The following is an 18209-nucleotide window of genomic DNA, read 5'->3' on the forward strand; positions in this document are numbered from 1 at the left end:
ACACACCCGCACACACGTGTCACACACGCGCATGCGCACTCTCCCTCTCTCCCATCGTGGTCTACACGCGCCTGCTCTGCTCCGTGGGGACAAACACGAGGAAGACCCTCCCCAGCGATGCCTCCCTCCTGTCCACACGACGGCGAGCTTCTGTCCCTCCCGCTCCAGCAAGAGCCTTCCTGAGCACGGCCGATTCCGGCCGGGGACTTGGGGAGCCCGCCCCGAGGCCACTCCACCACCTCCCGGACACAGTGGCCCCGGGCCCAGGAGGGTTTGCCACCGCTGGCGGCGACAGCTACCGGGAGTAGGCCCACCGCAGCGGGGAACGAGCGGCAGGAGGAGTGTCCCCACCTGAGGCTCAATCCACCCCCAGAGTGACGCCATCACAAGAACTGGCAAGAGACACGCGGCCAAGGGATAATAAATATAATTGCTATGACAGACCCTGCCCAGAGGAGCAGGAGCAGCCGCCCCAGACCCCACTTGTCCCCTCTGGCATGCTGAGGGTGAGTTAGAAGTTTCGAGGTCACCCTGGGGCTGCTGGCAGTGGCAGGGGTCATGCGGGGGACAGACCCCAGGCTTCGGGCTGCACAGGCCCCGGGCTGGCCACCTAGCCCAGGACGTCCAAATAGACCGGAGGCGCCTGGGCCAAGGCTTGGAGCCGGGCGTGCACGTCCTTGATGCTGTGGCGCTGCTGGGGCTCCCGCTGCCAGCAGCCCCGCATAATGGCGTAGACCTCTGGGGGGCAGGCCCGGGGCCGCTCCAGCTCCCTCCCCTGCGTGATGCACTCAATCGCCTGGGGCCACCGGAGGGAGAGAGAACAGGGCACCGGGCGCTGGAGCAGGGGCCAGAGGCCAGCGCAGCCACCCCCCACCCCGGCCCTGGCCTCCCGGAGGCTCTCCAGGAGGGTCCCACAGACGGCTGGGACTCCTGGCTACGAATAATCTAAAAGGAGGCAGGGAGCCCCAAGATTCCTTTCCACCCGGACGCTGGGCAGCGGGAAGGGTTAAGGCTATGTAGGCTGGGAAGGCTGGGCCGGAATCAGGCCCTCAGGAGACCTGACAGGTGATGTGAGGAAGGGGCAGGGGCTCGAGCTCCCAGCTCCGAGAGCCAGAGGTAAGGAGCGCGGGCCTGCAGGCAAAGGCCCTGGGGACCGGCTGGCGGGCCATTTAAGGTAGAGGGTAACCCCAGTTCCTTTTGGCTTCTGTAGGTACCCTTCGGGGGGGACCTAGCACTTCTGAACAGAAACGGCAGCAGGAAAGACCCGAGTCAGACTCCAGGAAGGACTGTTAGAGCAGCTAAGCGCGCCACAGAAGGAGCGATGGCGGCTGGGGGGTGGGTGGCGGGGCCTGGAGTCTCTCCCCGCCTCCCTCCCTCCCTCCCCATTAAAGGACTTGGGTTATGGGCAGCACTAATTCCATTCCCTCTCTCCGTGCTTGAGAAAATTAAAATCTATAACCCTCTCCCCCGCCCCAACAGCCTCCAGGGAGCGGACTGCATTAGGAGAAATGGAGACTGACAGCTGCGGGCCAAGGAGGGGGCGGGAGGCTGCTCTGGGAGGCAGAACACCTGGGGCCTGCTCTGGCCCAGCCCGGCCGGAGGGCGGAGGGGGGGCGGCCTGTCCTTCCTGCGGTCTGACCTCCAGCCTTCCTGCTGCAGTGTCAGGCCCTCCAGCGCCTGCCCCTCGTCCACGCCTCTCCCTTCCTCCCTGATGATGCCTGCTGCGTCCATAAAACACAGCTGAGGACGGGGGTCTGGGCTCCATCTGTAAAGTGCTCTGAGGCTCCCCCAGGAGCCAGCTGGGCCCGGGCGAGGAGGCAGGAATCCGAGGGAGCGGGAAGAGAGCAAGGAGAGGGGGGGTGGGGGGGGCGGTGTGTGTGTGGAGGAGGCCCCGGGCTTGCAGGCGGCCGCAGGGTGGGGGCACGGGGACCGGGTGGGCAGGGCCGGGGGCGGCGGCGGCGCTGACCTCGGTGTTGGAGAGCTGGTACCAGGGCTGCTTGCCGTAGGTGAAGATCTCCCAGAGCACCACGCCGAAGCTCCACACGTCGCTCTCGGTGGTGAACTTGCGGTAGAGCAGGCTCTCCGGCGGCATCCAGCGGATGGGCAGCATGGTGCGGCCCCCCACCTGCGGAGGGCGCTGCGTCACCGCGGGGGCTGGGTGCGCCCCGCTGTGCCCCGCACCCGCTCCCCAGCCCCGCGAGGCGCTGCGCCCCCCGTAGCTACCCACCCACCCCAGCCCGTGGGTTCTTAAAGATGAATGGAAGGGGCTCTGGGGGTCGGAGGCTAAGCGAGGGAGTCCTCTCGGTGCCTCCCCAGAGCGCGGAGACACCCTCCTGTGTGGCCCAGGCGGTAAGACGGGGTTAGAGTCCAGAGACAGGCAGCCTGGGCTCCCACGCGCCCAGGAAGAGAAGGGTGCGCCGGCGCCCAAGGTGGAGGACACCAGAGACCCTTACGCGGTAATAGTCCGTGCTGTAGATGTCCCTGCTCATGCCGAAGTCCCCGATCTTGACCACGAGGCCTTGGCCCACCAGACAGTTGCGCGTGGCCAGGTCCCGATGCACGAAGTGCAGACTGGCCAGGTACACCATCCCCGCCGCGACCTGGCTCGCCACGGCCAGCAGCTGCCCCAGGCCCAGGGGCCCCGGAGCCACGTCCTCCCCACCAGCCAGCAACTTGGCGTCCGGCCCGTGGGACCTGCGGAGAAGAGTGAGGGAGAGGGAGCGGGCTGGGAGGCGGGGAGAGCCCTCAGGAAGCTGAGGACCCGGAACCGGGGAGCTGGGGTGGGCGGGGGGTGTCGGGGAGGACTCCGAGAATGGAAGAAGGAACAGAGAGGCAGGTGTCCGGAGGGCTTGGGAGGGGGTCGCCAGGTGTGCCCACCTCCGGAGCCTTCACCATGGCCCACACTTCCCACGTTCAGGACGCCACCCCCCCCACCACAAGGCAGCCCTTGTGAACTCGGAGCCCAGCAGCCAGCCGCCCACGGGCCTGCATCTGTTGCCCACAGACGCCTCGCACAGGGCCCTACAGATGCTCACCCTCTACCCCCAGGTCTGCCCCTGCCTCTGTGAAGGGACGCTTCCCCCTCAGGCTCCCAGCCTGAAACCTGGGGTCCTCTAGTCTCTCTCAACTTTGCTGTCAATATTCAGCCTCCCGTGGGGTTCTTCTTCCTGCCGAAGGTCTCCAGGACGCCTTCCACCTCCCACAGCCGCCACTCAGGATCAGTCCCTGGTCACTCAGCTCCATTCCCCAGATAGTCCTTCTTCTGACCCCAGCCCGAGCCAATGGCTTTGTCGGGACTGCCCCTTCCCACAGGCCAACTTACTCCTCATCTGTTTCTTCCTTCTGTCTGGCAGGGGCTTACTAAACACCCCAGTGTGCCCGTCACCACAGCTACCGTGGAGAGTAGGATAGAGATCAACAGGGGCACCTGATCACTCAGGCCAGGGATGGAAGAAATCAGGGGAGACTTCTTGGAGGAAGAGACATTTAAACTGAGACTCAAACCCTGAAGAAAAGAGGGGAGTAAGCCATTGAAAAGGGTCAGAGACACAGGAGGATGAAGTGAGGAGGGGGGACCTGGCTTACCATGCAGCGCGAACTCTAAGAACAAAGACCCAGAGGCAGAACAGACCGGCTTCCTAGGGAATGTCTTCCAGACTCATCTAGGAGTCTTCACGGTTCTCTCCTTTGGTTCCCTGTGCTCCCCCCAGCACTGAGAGCCACTATTCCCACAGCCGGGGCCCCAGATGGTGGCCCGTCCCTGGCCTGCGTCCCCAGCACTCCGCACGGAGCCCACACGGTGTCTGGTGAGCCGGCTCTCCTAGCTGGCCTCCTGTTGACTCCAGTCTCCTGAGCCCATCCATCTCCACACTCATCACCTCCCTCCTGCTCCCCACCCTCCTCGCCCACAGGGTAAGCTTCAGCTCTGGAGTCTCCCCCAAGCCTGATGGAGTGGAAGACCCTTCACTCCCAAGGGGGCGTTTGGAAACCAAATCACGACCATCAGCTGAACAGACACACAGTGCTTTCTCACCCAGAACCACAGCCCTCCACTGTCCCTCTGACTGGCAGGGAAACTGAGGCCAGGGAGGAAAGCTCTTGGCTCAGCTAGGACGTCACAGCTGAGTGCAAGCCCGGCCCTCCCCCTCCCCGCCTCACAGGTCACCGCACGCCATCCTGGGGAAGGGAGCGTGTTTATCCAAGGACTCAACAGAGGGCACATGTGACCATCACAGTCAGGGACTGAGAGCAGGGCTCCACCTGGGGACATACTCCCCACTGGATGCCCTGGGCAAGCCGCTTACACCTCATCTGTGAAATGGGCACATTTCTTGAAGCTATTAAAACCATGGCACACATGAGTAAACATATCAGAGTAGTTCTGTCCAAAGCCAAAGAAATGAATTTTTAGTGACTTTCTGCAGGTATAAAGTCCCACGTACGCTTGGAGACTCTGAAGAATGCCTCTATCTACGCTCTCGTCCAGATACACTTGTGTGCGCGCAGCCACGGTTCCGGGTGGGAGCGGAGCGCCTGGTAGGCGGCAGGAGCCCTGGGACCGGCTGTTGCTGTTGCTGTAGCTCTCTATGCTGTCACCCCCACAGGCCTGGCTTCCGCGCACCCCCGCCCCCCACCCCTGTGCATGCAAACACACCCCTGCAAGCTGCCGGCCTGTTGTGCCCTGACTTCTGCTTGTGCCACCCCCACACCGCCCCATCCCGTGCGCAGACAGCCCCGCATTCACATGTCCACCTCGGAGCTCCTCGGGGACAGGGGCGGGCCTTCCTGCTCTGTCGAGGGTCGCCCCTCGGCCTGACAGACAACCGGGGTGCCCTTGTAGGGAAGGGGCTCGGGACGGGCGCTCCTACCGGAGGAAGCGGTTGAGGTCGCCGTGGCGCATGTACTCAAAGACCATGAGCAGCGGGCGGCCCTCGGTGCAGACCCCGAAGAAGCGCACGATGTGCCGGTGCTGCAGCACGGTCAGCAGCTGCGCCTCCCGCTGGAAGTCCTGCCTCGCGCTCTCGGACACCTCCTTCAGCGCCTGGACACCGGCCCGCAGGACTGAGTGCGGGGAGCGGAGGAGGGCGGTGCCCCTCCCCTGCGTACACCCGAGGGCCGCAGCCCGCAGCCCACGCCCCAGCCTGAGCTCCCGGCCCTGGAACGATGATGCTCCGGATGATGCGGGAACTCGGGGACAGGGTCTTACCTTGACAGCCACCAGCATCTTGTCCTGCTCTGGCAGCAGGTTGTGGCACTCGGCAAGGAAGACCTTCCCGAAGGCGCCCTCGCCCAGCTCCCACTTGAGCACGATGTCCTGGCGTTTGATGTGATGAACACCTGTGCGGGGGGGGCGGTGCGGGGTCAGACCGGAGCCCCGCCGCGTCCAGAAGGACAGGCCAGCAGGGGCTGACCATAAGGCTTCGTACATTCCCCAGAGTCCCGTGCTGTGGTGTACATGGGGATGGGGGATGGGAGAGATGCTGCTTCGGGCCCGGGGCAGCCAAAGGAGAGGGTACGGGGCTTCTACACACATGCACACGCACACGCATACGCACACGCACACCCAGCCCCCCCCTTGACCCAGGAGAGCTCCTCACAGGCATCACTGAAGTACTGTGGGTTCTCGATGATGTGTCCTTGGAGCCCTGAACCTTTGCCCTCAGTGGGGGACAAGGAGCTGCCCCCTAAAGTCATAAAGTGCAGAGACATGGCCAATCCGTCCTCTGGAGCCAGAACGGCGGCGCCTGGGGGAACGACACGGCCTTATGGAGGGGTCACACCCCAGGTGCACACGCTGGCCGCTGTCGGGGTGCGGGGCACCAAGCAAGCCCAGCCCAGACCCTGCAGGGGTGAGGCAGGGGAGAGAGGAAGCCAGCAGGGGAAGGGGAGGCACTCTCTCTGTTTGGCTCCTGTCCAACCCCAGGCCCTGTGGGGCCACCAAAGAACTCCCCCCCACCCCCGCCGAGCTCAGACCTCGCAGACCCACTTAGTGTTTGACTACAGTCCAGCCGCCAATTAGCAGCCGCCTCCTGACGCTCTCCCTACCGCGGCCCGACAGGCCCGCGCACCCCCACACATGCCGCGGCCCGGCCCTCGTCCACCCTGACACACAGCCCCTAACTCTCCACCGTGTCCAAGCCCCCCACACGGAGGACGGGGTCAGGGAGAGCCAGGGACAAACAAAGCCAGCAGGACGGACGTGCACACAGCCCGCTGCCGCACCCCTACTCACGGCCAACCCCGAACTTGTTCCTCTGTCCACATCTGTTGAGCACCAGGAAGAGCGTGGAAAGGAAGAGGCAGGCAAAGACGGCCAGGCCCACCGCCACTGAGACCTGCGGGCGGGGGCAGTTCGAGCCGAGCTTCGCCCACTCCCTCAGAGAGCCCCCAGAGCAAACAGCTCCCCATCCTGTGTCGGAGCCCCCAGAACAGCCTCCTCCTCCCCTGGGGCCCCGGGCCTCGGGGTCAGACCGCCAGACTCTGACCAGAAATGACTGTCACCAAGCCGCGAGCCCGGCCTCCCGATCCCAGGGCTGAGGCAAGCTCCCCCATCTCACGCTTACCCCGAAAGGGGTTTCATCCTTCTTCTCCACGGGGTCTCCAGAAGTGCTGTTAGTGTCTGTGGGGACACAGGGCGGAGAGTGGGCTCAACACACATGGTGTCTCCTGCAGCAGCTCCCACCCCCACCCCCGCTGAGCGCTCGGGCATCAGGTCCGCGGTGCCCCCTGCCCGGGCCTCGGCTTCAGGGACCAGACAGAACCTGCCTGTCCTCTTGCCTGGGCTACTCACCCACTGGCGAGAAGGAGACTGCGGTAGGGGGAGGAGAGAAAGCGGTCAGATGGCGGCCGGAGAGCAGTGAGGCTTCCCTCTCCCATTCCCCCCACCCCGGACTCTTCCCTTCCTGGGACCGGGCTTGGGGTGGAGGGGGGGGGGCGGCTGGGCCTCAAGGAGGAGAGGCCCGGGGCCCTTCTCCCGCGGCACCTATGCGCTGGTGCACCGCCCTGTCCTCGGCCAGCCCAGGGACGGGGGGCAGCCCGGGGCTTCAGGGCTCCCAGGGCTCGGCGGAGGCAGGGCAGGGAGGTCAGCGCAGAGCAGGACTCCAGAACCCAGGCTCTTTTCCGCCCAGGACCAGGCACTCCAGCTGTGGTCAGGACCACAGCAGCGAGGGGCCCCGGGGAGCAGGGTCGTGTGCCGGGCTTGGGGTGGCCCTTGCACCGGGAATGGGGTCCTCAGGGTTGAACTCGAAAGGGTTGTCCATGAAGGCGGCCAGGACGGAGGCGGACGCCTGGCCGGACGGGTTGGTGGCCAGCAGCGTGTAGTTGCCGTTGTTGACGTGGGTGGGCTGGTTGAGGCGCAGGCACCCGTGCCGCACGGTCTCGTTGGCCGCGGGCTCCAGGAACTCGGTGAAGATGAAGCTGGTCTCGTTGAGCACGGAGCCATTGAAGAGCCAGCGCAGGGCGGGCGCCGGCTGCCCGTCCACCGAGAAGGGGATGCACCAGTGGTGGAGCTCCACCGGCCTGTGCAGCTGCACGCTGGCGGGGACTACGGGCCAGAGAGAGGGACAGCCGGAGGTCAGGGAGCAGCCGGAGGGGACCTGGCGCCGACCTGACAAGTCAGGGGGTTGGGGGGTGGGGCACAGCCAGAAATCAGGCAGCGGCCGAAGGGAAACTGGCCACCGGCCTGACGAAGTGCACAGGGAGGGAGCTCCTGAGGAAAGCTGCCAGGAAATCGCAAGTAAACCGAGCAGCGGGTGCACACAGCTCACAGGCTTGGAGAGCTTTTAGGTGGCCGGGAGTGACAGCCCCCAGCAAGCGGGGTCCCGGCCACGGAAACGAAACATGTGGTCTTTTGGATAAGGGTCCAGAAAAATGAAGGGCAGTTAAGCTTAAGTAGTGGGGAGAGGGCCGAAACATCAAACAAGCAAAAAACATGTAGTTAAAACGCTTTCAAAAAGGGGCGCCTGAGTGGCTCTGTCCATTAAGCGCCTGCCTTCGGCTCAGGTCACGGTCCCCAGGTCTTGGGATCGAGCCCCGCATCAAACATCAGGCTCCCCGCTCAGTGGGAAACCTGCTTCTCCCTCTCCCTCTGCCTCTCCCCGCTGCTCATTCTCTCTCACTTTCTGACAAATAAATAAAATCTTGAAGAAAAAAAAATGCTTTTGGAAAAAAAATATGGGTTTGAAATAGACCCAACCTGGGGAAAGCAAAAGCTTCTTCTTCTTTTTTTTTTTTTTTAAGATTTTATTTATTTGTTTGACAGAGATCACAAGCAGGCAGAGAGGCAGAGAGAGAGAGAGGAGGAAGCAGGCTCCCCGCTGAGCAGAGAGCCCGATGCGGGGCTCAATCCCAGGACCCTGGGATCATGACCTGAGCTAAAGGCAGATGCTTTAACCCACTGAGCCACCCAGGCGCCCCAGCAAAAGCTTCTTGATAATAGATACACAGATGTTGCCCTGGGGGCCCTACTCAGCAGGGAAGGACCCAATGAGCAAGAGATGCTCCCAGCATGGGAGGGGAGTGGAGGGGTGACTCTTACAAAGCAAGGAAACAGCTATCCCGGAAGTCAGGACGGTACAGAGAAAAAGGGTGAGGAAAGGGAGTGCGTGTGTTTGAAAGAGCCAAAGAACAATGATTGTATAAAGTGTCAGTGTTCACACATCTATGCTAGATTTTACAACTAAAGAAGAAAAGTTGTGTAACGTACATGATCTAAAGTAATTTGTTGAGGCGCATCTGGGTGGCTCAGTGGGTTAAGCCTCTGCCTTCAGCTCAGGTCATGATCCCAGGGTCCTGGGATGGAGACCCGCATCGCATCGGGCTCTCTGCTCAGCGGGGAGCCTGCTTCCCCTTCCCCTCCCCTGCCTGCCTCTCTGCCTGCTTGTGATCTCTGTCTGTCCAATAAATACATAAACTCTTCAAAAAAAAAATAAAGTAATTTGTTGGCAGACTAGGGAAATTAGGCAGTGAGCCTAGGGGAGAGCTCAGGAGGGGAATTTGCTCTTGTAAAGCTCGGAGGGACAGCAAAATGGCTCCGACGGGTCGGGCAGGGAGCAACGCAGTGAGAACAGCTGGGCAGCCAGAGCCGAGGGCCTCAGGTAGCAGGACTTGGGCAGGGGCCAGAAAGAAATCCGTCCCCGTCCTCTGGCCTTGACGAGTCCTCGGGACTTCCCCCACAGGATCGGGTTTTCATGGGAATCTGGAAACAGCTGGGTGGGAGCCGCTCGGGAGATTGATACCTATCCCAGCCCCATCCTCCAGCCCCGACCCTCAGAGCCTCTTTCCAGGGAAGACGGGGTGGGGGGGGGGCGGTCACTGGGACTCACAGGAGACGTTGACCTGCACAGAGACTTCGGCCCGGCCCATGTCATTCTCTGCCCAGCACGTCACATTCTTCCTATTGAGGTCGCTGGTGACGTTGGCCAGGGTCAGCCCCAGGGATGGCGGGCCCCCAGATTGCTGGGTCAGGAAAGAGAAGAGTAAATGAGGAAGGGTGGCGCAGGCTTGGGTATGGAGGCAGGGGCTAGAGCCGCTGTCCTGGGGGCATCCCTGCGGCTCCGGCTCCGGCTCAGGATGGAGAAGAGAGGAGGGGTGGAGGGAACGGGGAAGGGAGGAGGGAGAAGACAGAACACAGCCGAGAAAGGGCCCTTCTTTAGAGCGTGTGCGCAGACTATCTCCTGGAACATTGATTTAATGATCCGAAAAAATCAAGAACATGACCCGTAGCCTCAAAACAGGAGCGGACTACCCTGAACGGGGACCACCGTCCCAGCAGCTCGGCCGATGTCCAGAAGGCCAAGGACCCAACAGGCACGAGTCATTCTTGCTCTGCGCGTGGTGCTGGCAGTTTCAGGCCCAGAGAGACCAGAGCAGCAGGCAGAAGTGGCCACAGCGCCCCGACCCCCCTGGCAGATAAACGCAGAGCCTGAAGCTAGAGGCAGTGACTGGGCAGTGACAGGACTCTGAATCACCGTGGGAACACTGGATCAGGTTCAGGTTCAGGTTGTCTTCCTAGGAAACGGGGAACGCGTGCCAGCTACGTGACCTCGGGACAATTCCTAATCTTGCTGAACCATGGCTTTCTTGCCTTGTGAGCCACGCAGGTAGACAAAATGATCCTTTCACGTGTTAGAAAGCTACTTCCATCACAATGACGGAAGGCCATGGAGCGGTGGACCAGCCTCATTTGTCTGGAAATTTCAGAAATGCGGAATCCCTTCGACTCAGTGCCGGGAGGTGACGTTTCCCCCGGACCTCCCCTGGAGTGGAAGGCTGAAGATGGGGAACAGCTCCCTCACCCTGACCAGGCTCTCGGTTCCAGCCTCCTCCAGGGGGAAGCCGGGCCCTGCTCCAAGCTTCTGTCTGAGGGCCCCCCTCCCCCAAATCCCTGTGGGTGCTGGGCAGCCCATGGAATCAGCCCTATGAGCTGCTCCACCACCCTCGGGCCTCCTGCGGGTGCCCCTCCCCCCACTCAACCCAGTTGGGTGTGACTTTTCTATAGGAAGTTGCTAGAAAACAGAAGTGATAGCAAACATGGAAACCTCCCAAAGAGAAAAGCAAAACCCCGGAATTTCCCAAAACAGCTGAGCTAAGGTCTCCCCACTGGTGGTCACGGCCGACCTCTTGCCTCTACCTTGTCACCTTTCCGTCACTCACTCTTGTGGCTCTGCTCGGTGGCTCTGCCCCCCCCCCACCACTGCGCCTGCTTCCCTGGCCCCAGTGGCTCCTCTTCCTTCAATACTGTCCCGAGGGCCTCCAGCCATCCTGGCGGTGCAGCCCCTCCCAAAGTGAACCCCTGGCCTGGCTCCTCCAAGGGGCCGGACCCTGTGTGTCCACCCACTGGGGGCCAGGTCGTTGGGTGGGCGTCACCTTCTGTCGGCCTCTGGTGACCTTGTCAACGAGGCCGGAGACAGCTGGGGCTACTCGGGGCTGCCACCGCCCGCTTGAGCACAAAGAGCCAAAGACACGTCTGCAAGACCAAGATAGCAGCCGTGGCCAGAGGCAGTGGAGACATCAAAGGTCATCACGTCCACCTCCTCAGCTGACAGGTAAGAAAACCAAAGTGTAGACAGATTTTCCGAAAGTCAGTCCAAAAACTCATTAGTGAGGAAGCTGGACCTGGACCGGGACTTTCTTTACTAACGAGCTCATCACACACACAAGAGGATCTGCTTCCAGCATCTCCAGACGATGGTGGGAAGACCCCTGGGGACGCGCAGGACCACAAGCGCCGCTCAGACCCCCAGGCCCGTTCCCTTGCCTAGAAAACCAGTGATTGGGAGGGATGGTCTGGGGGTCCAGGGACTGTCTCTCCGGCAGCAGACACCATGTTCCTGGGGTCCCCGCTGGGCCGGTGCCCATCGTGAGAGCAGGTGTTTGCCGGCCCCACAGAACAAGCCTGAGCCCCGTGGGTCGAAGCGCATCTGTCCCTCCCTTACGTGCTTCTTCCTCACCGTCTCTCTTTCCCTGTCTTTGTCCCCTGCGTCCTGTCCAAGCGTCTCCCAGGGAGAGGGGGAGTGGAGGGACAGGGCAGCGAAGGGCTTCTCACCGTCACCGTGGCCAGCTCCTCCAGCTCAGTCAGGACCCAGCCGGCCCCCTCCAGGTCCCGCCCCTCCACCAGGCACTGCAGCGACACATCATCCCCCACGTCCACGGAGGCGTTGGGCATCTGGACCTTCAGCACGGGCACACCTGGCAGCCCGGGGATGGCCAAGGGACGTTAGATCAGGGAGTGGTCTCTGAGCCCTCCCCCAGGGTGGTGCCTCCTCCCCCACCCGCCTCAGTGGCCCTGAGCCCCTCCTGGTGACACCCAGAGCCCCCCAACCTTCAGCACCCCCAGCTCTCGCCCGTGTCTGTTCCCCAGGCTCCTGCTCAGGGCTCCCTCCGCAGGCCTGTGGCTCCTCCCCACCCCTTATGCAGCCTCGGCACCTACCGCAGCTGGCATTGGACAAGAGGGCCAGCGGCCCCTGCCCGGGGCACTGCAGCTTCTGTCCGCGCACGCCACCCAGCCCCTCCTCCTCCCAGCGCAGCAGCCAGTGCACGGCACATGTGCAGTGCAGAGGGTTCCCCAACAGGACCCTGTGGGTACAGGGGACACCAAGAGAGTCAGGGACCGGGCCAGGGTCAGGCTTATGGAGCCCCAGAGAACGAAGTAGCAGGTACGAGGGAGTGTGGGCAGACCCCAGGCTGGCAGATCCGGAGGTGAAGGACGGGCGACAGGGGCAAGGGGCCTCTCGGGCACCCCAGGAACAAGACGTTATTACAAGAAATAGAATCCAGAAAGCCCAGGAGCCGGCTGGGGGCTACATGGATTCCTTTACCCCAGCAGGCTCCTCAGGAAGACAGGTGTGTGCGTGGGGTGCGGGCGACACGGGCAGCCGCGCACCCCGGCATAGGGAATGGCGCGGCCCCCCCCGCCCAGCGCATTCAGCCTTGGCCACCCAGCTCTCCCCCCACAACCTGGCCGCCCCCAGGGCGGGACGCCCCTCCAGTGGGCCTAACAGTCTCGGATGGGGTCACGGGCGTGGACAGAGTCCCCAAAGAGCAACCCCACCCACCGCCGCCCCTACAAGCAGAGATCCACACGCCCGCGCACGACGCACACACAGCTCTGGCCCCCCAAGAAGGCCCACACTCACAGCTCCTGCAGGGGGAGGCCCTGCACGGCTTTCCAGGAGAGAGACTCCAAAGCGTTGAAGGAGAGATTCCTGTGGGAGTTGAGACAGAGACGGCCGCCTTGAGCCACCGACCTTGCTCTGACCCAGGGAGAGGGAGGGAGGGAGGAGCCACGGGAAGCTGACATCTCACCCCCCCCCCAGCCCCCCCAACCCTGGCAACTAGGACCAGCCAACGAGGCACTGGGGTGGGGACACGTTAGGCTCTTGGAGTCCCTTTCTTCTTGCTGGGACCGCGAGAGTTAACTCCACTTAACCCCCCCAGAACCCAGGGAGGGGGTCTCAGGGAACAGCCTGCTCTCCTCTCCCCCCTACCCTGGCCCCAGCTGGCAAAGTGCTGAGACCCCGGCTGGGGGAAGGGCCTCCATCTGTGCTCCCCTCCCCACAGAGCCCAGACGGGCCAGAGGAATAGGGGATGGTGGCGCGGATCTCAGAGGACTTCCGCAGCTGCCCCTGCCTCAGAGACCCCGGGGCCCCCAGGGATCGGACAGAATGCCCAGGCCAGCACCAGACACAGCTCGGTGTGGCAGTACAGCGTCCCCTCCGGGAGTCTCAGAGCCCGCATCTGTAAAATGGGCTGCTGCTCCCTCTCGCCGCGCTGGCTGCCAAGACTCAGGGACGTGAGTATGCAACCTCTCACGGGTTCGCATTCTTAACCGAAGCCCCACTTTGTCATGAGGGAGGCGCCTAACGTCACCTTTTCTCTGTTGCAACATCACCAGACACAGCTGAGACTTTAGAGGACCCCAGGACCCTGCTGTCTGTCTGTCTGTCTGCCATGGTAAGAAGGAGGAACTGAACTGCTGGCCCCAGAGGCCAGAGAGGGGGCTGCGAGGGACTCCAAGAGTCTCCGTCCCCTGCCCGCTGCCGCCCCTGCCCACTGTCTACAGAGGGGCAGCTGTGACTCCTGGGAGTGGGTAGGGTGACTGGCGGCCGATCTGATGGCCCAGCTCCCAGGCTACCCCCGGGGGCCAGGAGGGGGTGGGAGGTGGCGTCCCCAGCCAGAACTTGGGGCACGCTCCTGCCCCTGACGCCCTTTGGACAGGTGTGTCTGAACTCTGGGAAGAAAAACGGGGCAGACGCCCCTGAGACGCATCCCTGTGGCATGAAGTGTGGGAGCAAGGGACACGGACGCCGCGGCTGATGGGGGTGGGGGTGGGGCTTGGGGTTTAGGGGGGTGGTAGGGTGGGGGGTGGGGTCCCAGATCACCAGCATCCCTGAAGCTGCGGAGAAGCCCCAGGGGAATGGGTGAGGCCACGTCCCTGACCAGGTCAGGGCCTTCTTCACAGCAGCTGGGGGGTGGGGCACAATCCCAGCAGCCACCCATCTGGGGTCCCCCCCACCGCCCAGGGCTGGCCACTCACAGGCGACTGAGCCGAGGAGTGAAACGGAAGGCGTCGGGTGCCACGGAGCGGAGTCCACTCTTCACGATGGTGCTGGGAGGGCGCAGCAGGGTCAGCCCACAGGCCCTCTGCTCCTCGGGGCGCCCCCCTCCGCCCACACCAGCCCCCAACCCCCAGTGTGAGCCCTGGACCTCCCATCCCCCTACAGGCTCCCCGGCTGCCTTGGACCCCAGAGACCCCTGAGCTTTCTGGTCTCCTCCAGTCCCTCCGCTCTCGGCCTCCGGGTCACTGGTCCCCCGGCCCTGCGCGGACCCCACACCAACAGCCCCTCACAGGTCTCGAAGCTCCCTCAGGCCCCGCAGGTGAACGGCCTCCAGACGCTGCAGATGCACTTGGTTCTCGATGTGGCTGTGGGGAGAGGGGGTGGGGGTCACAGGGGCCCAGGTCCACCCTCAAGTTCCCACGCCCACCTGCCTGCCTCCCTCGGCACCGCAAACGCAGGTGCGTGCACTCAGACACGCACAGCTGCACACACGCACCGGTCACACGCGACCCGTGCACATACAGATACATGGACACACATGTGTATGTGTCCTCACCAGCATGCAGACACACTCCACCCCTCGTGTGTGCACACACGGGCACACACACACACACATACCACCTCGCGCGTGTCCACAGGAGCCCTGGTACATGCATGGACACAGAGGCAGGCCTGTCGGCACGCTCCCACTGTCATGCCCGACACAGGTATGCGTCGGTCTCTCGTGTACAGCAGTGGCCCCACGTTCACAAACACACAGAACCCCATTCTCAGCTTAGGGGTCTGCTTTCCTGCCCAAGGCCTCTCCTGTTCGTGCTCAGAAATGGGGGTCACGCTGGGACTCCCGCTTCACAGAGACCGAGGCTCACTATGGCCCCGCAGCACAGAGGGAACCCTGTGGGCATGTGAATCTGTGTGTTCCCAAACACACACTCCCCATCTGGGCTGACCACACCGCTGCACCCTTGCTCCCTCGTTCACCCACGTGCCCGCGTGCGTGCGCGCGCACACACCCCTCCCTCAAAGCCACAGTCCCTCCCCACGCTCAGGCAGCAGCTCCGACTGCCCCCACCCTTCAGCAGAGCAAACAAGAGGCACGGAGGCTGTCAGAGGACCCCTTGAGCCCCTCCCTGCCCCAAGAGGGACCTGAGAAGGGGGACAAGGGCATTGGGCGGCTGGAGAAGGGACAGGGGTGGTGAAGAGGCACAGACAGGCGGCTCACAGGGCAAGACAATGACAGGAAGGCTCGAGGGGGGCCTGAAAACACAGGTGGTGAACCAGAGACGCGGAGAAAGAGACAACGAGCAGGAAGAGACTAGCAGAGAGAGAGAGCCAGGCCAGGGGACAGACAGATAAGGACAGGGAGACAGAGAGACACAAAGAGATAAGGACAGAGCACCACAGAAAGCCAGGCCGGGGCTGGGACAGAAGGACAGGTGTGCAGGGACCGAGGCTGCCGCCACCCTGGGGCCTGCCCAGCTTCGGGATCTGGCATGCCATGGAGTTCCTGAGAACTGGGGTGCCCTGCTGTGGCACGTCAGCGAACCCCCCCCACCCCTTGCACACACAGACATGTACACACGCACACTTGCCAGGGGCCTTTGACTCACTGCATCTTCTCAGAACTCTCCCCTCACCCTTCTCCCCTTCCCTGGCTGGACCAGAGGAAGGGGGGGGACGCAAGCTGCGTCACCTCTCCCCCTCCCCCTACTTCCCAGCGGGGGGACCCCAGCTGCACCAGCCAGGCAGCCTTCCCCCAGTCCTAGGGAGCACTCTCCTGTAACTCGGCTCACAGAGTCTAGAGCTGGAGGGACCAGGGAGGGGTGGCGGCAGCCGCCGTGACCAAGCTGTCCGGCAGCACACTCAAAGCTGCCTCATTCGTTTGGATTCATCATCAATCTGTCTTTTCGAGTCCATTATCTCCTCGTTAGCTCTGCGGGTGAGGGAGGAGGAGGGGACGGGCAGGCGGAGGCTGGGGGTCAGGCCGCTGCCTCACCCAGCAGGTCCGCTCAGCACCCCACCCTGCATGGCTCCTGGTCCCCAGCCTAGCCTGCCCATGCCCCCACCTCAAGGGCGGCTGGGCCCACTGGGTAAGGGAACAGGGACAAGAGCTATGACGGGAACATTCTGGAGCCTGGGCCCTGGAGTGAAGGTGCAGGGGGCTGAGGGGACAGGGCTGGGGACGGCAGCCCCTCCCCTCCTGCAGAGCCTTAGCCCAGACCCAGACAAGGCCATCTCCTCTCCTTCTGGTCTCCCTAGGGCCATTAAAGAGAGAGATGGAGGACCTTCCCGTTAATTACCACGAGATACGGGAGGACCTCGCTGCCAATTATCACAGTCTGCTCAAGTAACTTCCAGACAGTGATGGTTCCCACCTCGGACGCCTTCCAACCCATCACCGTCGTGCCTGAGGCCAGCTCCTTGCCCACCCTCTAAGCCCCAGGCCGCAGAACAAGGATTTTTCTAGCAGTCCCTCCCCTCTTCTAGAAGTCTTGCTGGTCCCATCAACTACACAGAATACTCAAGCATTTTCCAGGCATCGCCCTGTGATGCTCGAGTACCTCTAGGCCAATTATCACAGAATACTCCCATAGGTTTCCCCAGCTGCTAACAAGTACTCCAGTATTTTGTAACCAATGACTGCAGGTTGTCAGAGTACTACAAAATGCTGGCGATTTCTCCCAGGTTGGGGCCCCGAAAAGAGGAGAGTCTGTCATCATGAGCCCTGGCTCTCTGTCCCCAGTAGGGGGATAAGGGTGGAAAGGGAGACGGGGCGGGGGCAGAGAAGCCAGCAGTCTCGTCCTCAGTCCCCAGATCAAGGGATATCGCGGACAAGAGACGGTGCAAACGGGAAGAGGGAGCTCAGCCGCCCCGCTGTGCCTCCGCCCCACCGCCTCCCTATTCCAGTTCAATCCCCAGTTCCAGAGGCCAGAGCTGGTGTTGCCTGGTCATGGCCAGCAGCAGGGTAGGGGCTGGCTTCCCCCTGGAAAGGGGCTGCGGCGGTAGGGGTGCCAAACGGAGGGGTTCCCCGCAGCTAGCCAACCCAGAGCTCAGGCTCCTCCTGTCTGCTCTCCAGAGGCTGCTTCGGGACGGCGGGGCTGGCTCAAACCGGGTCCACGGACAGCTCCCTTGCCCCGGCTGCGCCAGGCACCGTCCAGACGGTCACTGCCGTGGCGGTCGGGGAGCCACGGGGGCAGAGGCAGGCCCAGGTGCAGTCTCACGCCCCGCCCCGGACCCCGCTGGCCAGAGGAGAGCGCGCGCCCTCGGGGCCCGGCTACGCCCGCCTGCCCCCGCGCCCCCCGCGCCCGCTCCCCTGCGCCCGCCGGACACTCACAGCTCGGTCAGGTTCTCTGCGGCCGGCAGGCGGCGGAGGCTCTGCAGGGCCCCAGGCCGGGAGCAGCGCAGCCCCGAGGGGCCGTGAGGGCAGCAGACATCGGGGCAGGGCGCGGCGCCCGCGGACGCCAGCATCAGCCAGGCCAGCAGGCTGCCCGGCCCCGCCGCCCGGCCGTGTCCGCCCCGCTGCCCGCGCGGTTCGCCCCGCAGCATCGCGCCGGCCCCGCAGCCGTCCGTGCGCTCCCAGCCGCGGCCGCCGGGCCTCCCCCGACACGTGCGCCCGCCGCGCTAAAGACCAGACCGCCGGGAAGGGGCGGGGCCCGCGGCCCGCCCCGCCCCGCCCTGCCCCCTCTAGCTCCACCCCCACCCCGCCTGTCCTCAGCCCCAACGCGGCCCCCACCCCTTTCGGGGGACCCCGCGCCCCTTCTCCCCCAAGCCCCCTCCCTCGCTCCAGAGGGGATGCCTTAGAGGTGTCTGCCGGGGTGGGCGCGGGGGCGGGAAGGGGATGCATTATTTCCCGCAGCGGGAAGCAGCCGCCTTTAGGGGGCGCGGAGATGACAGGGCGGGGGCAAGGTCACCATCGGGGTCATCCCCGCCGGCCCCCAGCCCCAGTCTCCCTCCTCGCGGCGCGCGCCCCTCAGGGAGTGTACGAGGTCACTTGGGGTAATGGGGTGAAACAGTCTCCAAACCCTAGGAGGAGAGGGGAAGGGACCCCAAAAGGACCCAACGCGGACCTGGGGCAAGAAAACACAGCGGGAGAAAGGAGTCGCCCCAAAACATTGGGAGAAGGGCCGGGCCAGCCGAGGCGTCCGCTCGCCG

The 18209-nt window shown here is 63.6% G+C and overlaps 1 protein-coding gene across 1 annotated transcript; it reads right to left on the reverse strand.

Annotated features, from left to right (window-relative positions):
• Positions 1-411: 411 nt before the first annotated feature.
• Positions 412-17641, reverse strand: NTRK1 (neurotrophic receptor tyrosine kinase 1). Its single transcript, XM_082703265.1, has 17 exons — positions 17392-17641; positions 14348-14422; positions 14036-14107; positions 12636-12704; positions 11930-12075; positions 11546-11688; positions 9324-9456; positions 7217-7543; positions 6791-6808; positions 6564-6619; positions 6233-6335; positions 5598-5744; positions 5207-5337; positions 4869-5041; positions 2454-2694; positions 1967-2125; positions 412-796 (listed from the first exon to the last, which is right to left on the reverse strand). Exons 1-17 carry the CDS (start codon positions 17601-17603, stop codon positions 611-613), a joined length of 2391 nt encoding a protein of 796 aa, XP_082559391.1. The 5' UTR covers positions 17604-17641; the 3' UTR covers positions 412-610.
• Between the last annotated feature and the right edge of the window lie 568 nt (positions 17642-18209).

The sequence above is a fragment of the Mustela nivalis genome, assembly GCF_964662115.1.
Source record: "Mustela nivalis genome assembly, chromosome: 16".
Lineage (NCBI taxonomy): Eukaryota > Metazoa > Chordata > Mammalia > Carnivora > Mustelidae > Mustela > Mustela nivalis.